Raw genomic sequence first — 9,226 nt, forward strand, 5'->3', positions numbered from 1 at the left:
TCTAGTCATGTCCTCTATCTTGTTGAAGACTATTATAAATGTCCATTGGCTACAAGAGATAATTCCAGGTCACAAAGTGGTTATCATGTTTTTCCAAACCAGTTTTCTAAAACCAATTTTCTATAAAGAAAGAGTGGTACAAGCTCCAAAAATTTGCAAACTAAAGCAGGTCATGAGAGAAGAGTTGTATCTTTAGCCACACAGTCAATGAAAACTGTAAGTGTGAAATTCAAAATAAAATATAAGATTTCCACAAATGAAATGAAAACTTCAAATTGAATCACATACTCAACCTCCAAAAGACCAAAAAGACAAGTTGCATAAACATGATGCATTGAAAGAATGATTCAAACCAAAATGCGATACCTCTTGACAACAAATGGATATGCTTTGTAAATGATCAAATTTTTGTTGCTCACTTTGACAACAGACATTTACTCCAAATTGAGATAAAGAAATGATGGATTTGATCTCAACTAGAATTTTGACGAGATGGATGAAAGACTAAGATTTGTTCTTATATCATGAGTTCACCCCATTGATGGTGCAATCGATGTGGAGAGGTGGCATCTATTACACATTTTCATGGAGCTAATTAGTTAGTTATCTCATGTTAATCGATGAGTGAAGTGATTTGATTGGAATGTTAGTTAAATTGATTGGTGAGTTAATTGAATTGATTGATAAGTTAACTATGTTAATTGATTTGCTAACTAAATTGATTGATTAGTTAACTATGTGGATTGCTTAGTTAACTATGTTGATTGATTAGTTGACTTACAGGGTGTAAATCGTGTATTTTATTAAATTATTATGGATAATGCAGGGTGTATATCATGCTTTTTATTAAATTATATATGGATAATAGATTTACTTAGATTTATTTTAATATTTCCGAGGAAATGATTTATTTAAATTAATTAAATAATTAAGATTATTTAATCAATTTGATTATAATAGCGTGAATTAATTAAGGGAAGATAAATCATTTCAAAGAGTGGATGAGTGATTATGTTATTAGGTGTCAACATGTGGGCAAAGGCATAGAAATGAGCATATACAAGATTTCAATGTCTACAAACCAATCAAATGAGGCCTGAATTGGGCTTTTAATAGTCAGCATTTGTATTTTCGGATTGAATCGCCATTAGGAAGTAGATTAACAAACCCTGCATCATTCAAGTGAAAACAGAGAAGGGACCAACTGAAAGCGAATGGAAAGGGTAGATACAAAAGGCTTCTTGCACACTTAAAAGAAATCACAGCCCTAAACCATCAATCAGCTCATTGTAAATCAAATGTGGGTGATTCAAGAAATCAAACGAGAATCCCAAAGGGGTCATCCATTTGAGTGTTCACTAATATAGCTTCATTCAATGATAAATACTCACACAAATTGACTTTTAACAATCTAAATTCCTCAAACTAACACAATTTTACTTCCAAAAAATCTTAATTCAAAACACTTCGCAGATTAACCTAAAATAAAAACTATATCTGCCCAAAAGATTGTAAGCTAATAGTAATGGACAATCTTGTAAAAGAATGACCTAGGCTCACTGTGCCTCAATAAGAAATTCCTCAATACCAGCCATAATATGGCTAGGCTGTAGTGTAATGATATTTGGTACATTCCAGTATTATCCACGTTTACAAATCTCAAGAATGTGATCCCCGCTCACAGCACGGTGCAACAGTCCCTTATGTGCCGTAATGATTTACCTAACCAATGTAAAAGTATCTTAAGAACAAAACCTGTTCAACGAAGATTTGTCAAGTACATGAGGCAATATTGTGGTGTAATAATTATGTGCTTCATTTAAGTTTGATTCATGTTTACTACATGTGGCAACATTGTAGTGTCATGATTTACCTAATGAATGTAAAAATCTGAGGAACAAAACCTAATCTCGCCCAAGACTCATCAAGAACGCGATGCAATATTGTGGTGTAATGATTATGAGCTACATTTGTGTGCGATCCATGTTTACAACTCTTAAGAATGTGGTGAAGTCTAAGCTTATCCCAGGATACGGCCAAAATTTATCAAACACGAGAGGGGAAAAGATTAATATCAATCTTAAATCTGTTCGACAAGAAATGAGGACTAATTTATGAAAGACGAGGAAAAAAAACCATAAAACAATTTTAATTACACAAATTGACCTAAATACAATCTTTATTCAGCTCACCGCAGCATCATACCTCTAAAGGATGAATATATTTGCTTCCATCTTCAGTGGTTTGCAACCCGTGGTGCTTATACGGCGTATTTTTGTTATCCACAAAAATTTTATACCTATCCTGCGGTCGACTAATGTTTGGCAAATGAAATGGCACACGGCTGCGCCCGCCGGCAGTTTTTTTGTCCCTTGAAACCACCTTCACGCCAGAAGAGCCACCTTCCACCCTAGAAACCGCTGTCTTCGAAACCCCAACCTCCCTCCTGTTATTCCCGTCCCTCTTTTTCTTGCCATAAACCAACCGAAAACCGCTCTCCAGGTCATCCAAACTGCCTGGTTTGCCGCCTTTCCCTAACTTCTTGAATTCGTCCATTGAAACGTCCACGCGCTCAAGGATATCGTCCTGGACATCAACAATCCATTCTTGGGCATCGTCTGGATCCACCGGAATGCCAGCTACCCGCTTGCAGAGCGAAGGGGATGTTCCGATTTCATTCAGAAGGCATTCCGAGCGGTTTTTGAGATCTTCGACTGGGTGTTTGAAGTCAGGAAAATTGTTGTAGAAGTGGAAATCTGTTCCGAGCGGTATATTTCGGAGAGAATTGCTGAGCTTTTCAACAGATGAAGCGAGAGGGCCTCTTACGAGTTTCTGCAAGTTTTCAGCACGGTCCTTGACGGTTTCTTCATTATCTGAGTCCATTTTTAGCTGAACAATTTGAGTATGAGAACAGATTACTTCATGCGGACAACAGCGATCAGCGGCCTAATGAAGATTTCCGACCATTTGGCAATGGCGTTTTGTCCAGGCTAAAATAAAAACAAAATTTTTTGTTAGGGTTTATTTTATGACCTTTGAAAACACTTAACCGCGATTTAAAAACCTGTGAAGTTTCTGCATTTGCTTTTTTGTCTGTTAAAGATGGGCTTAGACTCTCTCTCTTTTATTAATTGAATTTTATGGGCGAATCTCTTTTCCCTCGACGGGTAAAAGAATGTCTGGAAGATTTAAATTGGTGGCGAAGTATATATCCTACCTACCTTTTACTTATTAGTTCCTTATTATTAGTTCCTCTCATATACCATATTTATATTTAAGGAAATTTAAGTAAAAAATCTTGATAGATATCATTATCACGGTAATGTAAAAATTCAAATTTAATTTTTATTTTTAAAATTAATTTCATCTTTTTTATAACAAATCAAATCTAATTTATGCTTTACTTTATATGATGGATGTGTTTTTTGTTTTTTACATGAATTATACTAATTTCCATTGTAGAATGCAATAATGTTTATAATTAATTGAATTAAAAATAAAATGTGATCCATCAAAATTCAACAAATTGTTAAATAATAAATTGATTAAGTTTAATATCTAATCAATTTTATTGAATATTAAATGGAATGGCGAGCGAGGAGCGACGGGTAGAGTGCGAAAGGCAGAGGGCGAAATGTGAAGCGCAAAAGGAAGACTTTGATGGTTGCTCGATGGAAGGCAATTCCCAGCAACAGACAAATGACCGCGAAAAAGGTATAGCAAAAGGGAAAGGCAAGGAACAACCAACGGGCAGGCAGACACCCGGAAATAATGATAGAATCGCAGAAGGAAAGGATAACACCCCAAATCAGAGCCTTGCGGAAGAAAGCAGTAAGCCGAGGCTAGTATAAATTGATTTAACATAGGAATTTATCGATGACAATTGTATGTGGGAGGATCTCGCAGTTATTGCTAGAATCATTGGTCCGAAGAAATCCAGGCAAAGCATTAACCCTTGGATAAAAGAGAACTGGGGTAATCAAGTGGTGGTGAAATTTATACCGAAAGGTTTTTTTGTGGCCATCTTCACAGAGAAAGAAATAAGGGACCAAATTTTAAACTCAAAGAATTGGTTTTTTTATAATTTGCCAATTTACATCCAACCTTGGACACCCAACTTTAACCCGACCACACTCGCAGTTTATGAAACTCTGGTATGGATTAGACTATTTAATCTCCCAATCGAGTATTGGGGGGATCAGTGCCTAGAGAAAATAGGGCGAACGCTCAGTACCCTTCTAGAGATTGATGAAGAAGTTATTGAAAGTGATTCATACATATACGCCAGGATGAAAATAGTAGTGGTTGAACAAATCCCTCCCCACATAAATCTTAGGACAGCCAATGGAATTTGGAAACAAGGCATCGAAATTGAAAAAGAGCTTTCTGTCTGCCAAAGATGTGGAAGCAAAACTCGTCAAACCAAAAGGTGCAGAATGTTTGTGCGTAGGGCATTTAACACGAAGCAGAGGACAGAAGATAAAGAAAAAGCTTTGTGGTTAAGGAAAATGAATGAGCAAAAACAAAGACCAACTGCGACAAGTGATTCATTGTCTGACACAAGTAAGCACCCTAAACTCTATCAGAAAGAATCAGAAACCAATAAGGGAGAAGGGATGGCTATCCCAAGCCAGGAGACGTCTCCTATAACAGGATCTCAGGCAGTTAACATTATCAAGGAATGCACAAGCGATGCTAATATGAGTAATTCAGACAGAGAGGGTGAAGATGATGTCTTGGATAACCTAGACCCCATATGCATTAGCCAATCAGCAAATACTCTTCTGGGCAGAGCAAAAGGATTTAAAGGCAGGAAAAGCAATAAACAGATTAGAAAGGAGAAAGCATCAGAAAAAGGTATTGTAAGCATTCTAGAATATATGAAGAACTCCAAGGGAGGTAGCCCCTCCCTTGGACAGAAATGAGAATCGCATCATGGAATGTCAGGGGCTTAACAACCCCTGACAAAAGACACTTGGTCAAAAGGTCTTTGGCCAAGTTAGAGTCTGAATTGATCTTACTTCAGGAAACCAAGTTGAATGGGCAAAAGGTGGCGGAATTCATCAAATACTACAATAAATGGGAAGGTTTGTTTTAGGATGCCAGAGGATCTGCTGGAGGCCTGGGAATCTTGTGGAATTCGGAAGTTTTCAAGGTGACCCCATTAGAGTCCAACAAATTTTGGATGGCTTCCAACATTGTGTACAAACCAGGAGGTTTCAGTTTTCCCCTATTTAACATCTATGGGCCGACCAAAACAGATGAAAAGCTAAGAGTTTGGACAGAAATACATGAGCAGATGCTATCATTAGAAAAAAAGAAGGCTATCCTGGCTGGGGACTTCAATGCAATTTTAGATATTGATGACAAGGAAGGAGGATTGAGGAAGAGCACAAGAGTAGTGGAAGATTTCAGGGAGTTCATTTCAAAATGTCAAGTGGTGGATGTTATTCCGAAAAATGGTAAGTTCACCTGGACTAATAGAAGACTTAACTTCTCAAGAATCTCAGAAAGATTGGATCATTTTTTTGTGGGGGAATGGTGGATTAATGGTAGTTACTCAATTGACACTAGAATCATCCCGCAAGCTGGATCGGATCACCTCCCGATCACTTTGTCTATTAATCATGAGGCTCTGAAGAACAAAAACTATTTCAAGTTTCAGAGTATGTGGTGGAGGGACCCTAAATTCATTGAGCTACTTAAAACATGGTGGTTGGAAAGCGACATCTTTTTGGGATCCCCCAGCTTCTGCTTTATAAAAAGAATTCAATATATCAAAAACAATATTAAGTACTGGAACACATCCTCATTCAAGAATATATTCTCTGAGAAACTCTGAATAGAAGAAGAATTGGAAGAAATCAACAAACAAGTCATGTTAGTAGGGATGGCTAGGGATGATTATCTGAAAGAAAAGCTCCTTAAGGAGTAGTATGCAGAAATATTAAATAGATAAGAGGTCTACTGGCGAGACAAATCGAGAGCATTATGGATCGCTAAGGGAGACCGTAATACAAAGTTCTTTCATGCAACCTCAAAAGGCAGAAGGAATAAGAATAAAATTACTGTAATCTTGGATGACAGAGGGATTTTGAGAAGTACTGAGGCTGAATTACAACAAGCGGCACTTGAACATTTTGTTAAATTACTGGGGAATGATTGTCAGACAGGACACGCGACAGAGGACAGGATCTCTGAGCTTGTGCAAAAGATGGTAACGGTGGAGGAAGCTAAAATGCTCTGCGAACCATATTCCTTAGAAGAAATTAAAAGGGCCACTTTCGAGCTCCACCCCCACAAGGCTCCAGGTCCGAACGATATGACAGTTGAGTTTTACCATAAGTGTTGGGACTTTCTGGGTCACGATGTATGGTTGATAGTAGAAGAATTTGGGAAAAAAGGGAAGTTTGTAAGAGAAATGAATAATACCATCATTGCTCTGATTCCCAAAAAACAAGAATGTGCCTCAATACATGATCTAAGACCTATATCGTTATGCAACACCATATACAAAATCATCTCGAAAGCAATTGCCAACAGATTGAAGAAGCTTCTACCCCACCTCATCTCAGAAAATCAGAATGGGTTTACACCAGGAAGAGAATTAGTGGACAACATAATTTTAGTGTCAGAAGTCATGCATTCTATTCATAAAGAAAAATCAAAAGGCATGATTATTAAGCTTGATGTGGCAAAGGCTTATGATAAGGTGGTATGGCAATTCTTGGTGAAGGTTCTTAGTTGCTATGGTTTTCCAAAGGAGTGGATTGATTGTGTCAGGTTCTGCATTTCCACGGTTAGTTTCTCCTTGCTTGTAAATGGGGCAGTCTGTGGCTTTTTCAAAGCTACCAATGGATTAAGGCAAGGGGACCCTTTATCCCCGACCCTCTTTGTACTCATGGCAGAAGTTCTTAACAATCTAATTAAAACCAAGCAGTCAACCAGGCAGTGGAATGGTGTAAGTGCTCATAGATCAATAGAGCCATTAGCGCACTCACAATTTGTTGATGACACTATACTGTTTAGCGAAGCAACAATGAAAGAAGCCAAAGGAATTAAAGAGGTACTGGATGAATATACGAAGTTATCAGGATAGGTAATGAATGTGGATAAATCATAGATTTTCTTTTTTAACACTGAAAGATTATTATAGAATCGCATTTTGCATTTGCTTGGATTCAAACCGTTGTTCCTCCCATCAAATATCTTGGGATCAGAATGAATATGGGATGTAGACAAATACATATTTGGGAGGATGTACTTAATTCTTGCAAGATCAAATCAGGACAATGGAAGAATAAATGGCTTACTCAAGCCGGACGGCTACTAATGATAAAGTATGTGTTATCAGCTGTTCCAATCTACAGTATGCAATGTTTCCAAGTGCCCAATTCGATTGGAGCAAAATTAGATGGAATATTAAAAAAGTTTGTGTGGGACGGGACCAAGGAGCATAAGAGGATACCTTTGATAAACTGGGATACAATGTGTATGCGGAAAGAGGATGGGGGAGCAAGGCTGAGGAAAATGAGTCTACAAAACCTGGCATTAGGAGCAAAGTTGTCTTAGAAAATGTACAAAAACCCCAATAAATTATGGTGTAGGATATTTCAAAAGAAGTACTTAGACTCTGGTGATCTTGATCGTATCTTCACAATAGCAGACGCAAACAAGGGATCTCCCACATGGAATTTCCTTTGGATCAGCAGGGACATAATTACAAATCATATTTCTTGGAAGATTGGGAATGGAAGTAAAGCCAAATTCTGGCGGAACTCATGGGATGGGGAGCCGCCACTAGCAAAGTGTTTTGAAGATCAAGATTGGGTCAACACCATCGAAACGGTGATAGGCACGCAAGTTGCCAGTCATTTTGAGAATATTGAGTCCCATGGTATGAGGACTTGGAGAAGGATAACTATTGGCGATACACAGATGTGTAGGAAATTAGAAGAACTTCTTAACAATTGATCAATATTGGCATCAGAGGAAGAAGACAGAGTATTTTGGTGTGCAGCAAAGTTAGGGGAGTACAATGTGAAGCTGGGCTATGAAGTCCAAAGGCATAATGCTCTGAATCCGAACTGGCCTAGCAAGTTGTGTTGGAACAAATGGGTGTTGCCCAAGGTAGGGGCATTCTTATGGATCACACTAAATGGAAGAATACTCACTAGAGATAGACTGAAAACTATAGGCATGAAAGGGCCAAGTTGGTGCATGTTATGCAACAGTGGGGAAGAAACAGGGGACCATCTACTCTTCAATTGCAGGTTCGCCCGTAGCCGTTGGGATTGGTTCCTAGGAATGGCTAGCCTTTATACAGCTAGAAGTATGACTCTAAAAGAATTTCTTGTCACATGGCCACGATCCACTCAGTCTAAATGGGGAGTCCTATGGTTAATTGACCCAACAATGATTGTTTGGGCTATCTAGAAAGAGAGAAACAAACGAATATTCAAAGAATCAGCCAAAACAATGGAACTAGTCATAAATGATCTTAAGGCGAGCATAGAAGAAGTCATATGTGGTAGGTCACGAAATGTCAGAAACTTCAAATTCAATGATTGGGATATGGAAATGGAAAGGAACTGGTCCTTCAAAAATGCTTTATTCCATTATCCCAAAAAAAGAATCAACAGGAAAGAGGTCAGATGGGAGAAGCCTCATAACAATTGGGTAAAGCTCAACTTTGATGGGGCTTGTAGAGGCAATCCGGGATAGGCTGGATTTGGAGCAGTTATTCGAAATAAGGATGGGAATGTGGTGTTTGGCACATATGGCTATATTGGCCACACCACAAACAATGAGGCAGAAATAAGAGCTCTAGAGGTCGGCTTTTTACTCTGCAAGGAGAAGGGTTTGACCAATGTTCAGAATGAAGGAGATTCTTAGATAATAGTAAATGGGGTGACTAATGACAAGTTACTTAATTGGAAACTAGCTAAATGGTTGTCGCGCATTCGGACCTTACTCCAAACAATTAAACCGTATGAAATAACACATATACACAGGGAGGGAAATAAAATAGCAGACCTATTAGCCAATCTAGGAGTCAATTCACAGGCTACAGAAGTGTCAATCGATCCCAAGGCCCTGAGCTCAGAAGTTATGGACCTGTGCAGGAAGGACCTATGGATAAGGGAATGTGACGGAGTGGGATGATGGCCCTCAGAACTAGGAATGCGGATGTAGGACAGATGGAGGAGTTCTTAGGCAGGTCAAA

The 9,226-nt window shown here is 38.3% G+C and overlaps 1 protein-coding gene across 1 annotated transcript in view; it reads right to left on the reverse strand.

Annotated features, from left to right (window-relative positions):
* The window catches only part of LOC131069603 (protein RRP6-like 2), an 89,916-nt gene extending 86,765 nt beyond the window's left edge, over positions 1 to 3,151 (reverse strand). The window contains exon 1 of the mRNA XM_058005130.2: positions 2,206 to 3,151. Coding sequence (XP_057861113.2) covers positions 2,206 to 2,883 — 678 coding nt within the window. The 5' untranslated portion in view covers positions 2,884 to 3,151. The remainder of the gene's footprint in view (positions 1 to 2,205) is intronic.
* Positions 3,152 to 9,226: the final 6,075 nt, after the last annotated feature.

This window comes from Cryptomeria japonica, chromosome 3 (genome assembly GCF_030272615.1).
Source record: "Cryptomeria japonica chromosome 3, Sugi_1.0, whole genome shotgun sequence".
Lineage (NCBI taxonomy): Eukaryota > Viridiplantae > Streptophyta > Pinopsida > Cupressales > Cupressaceae > Cryptomeria > Cryptomeria japonica.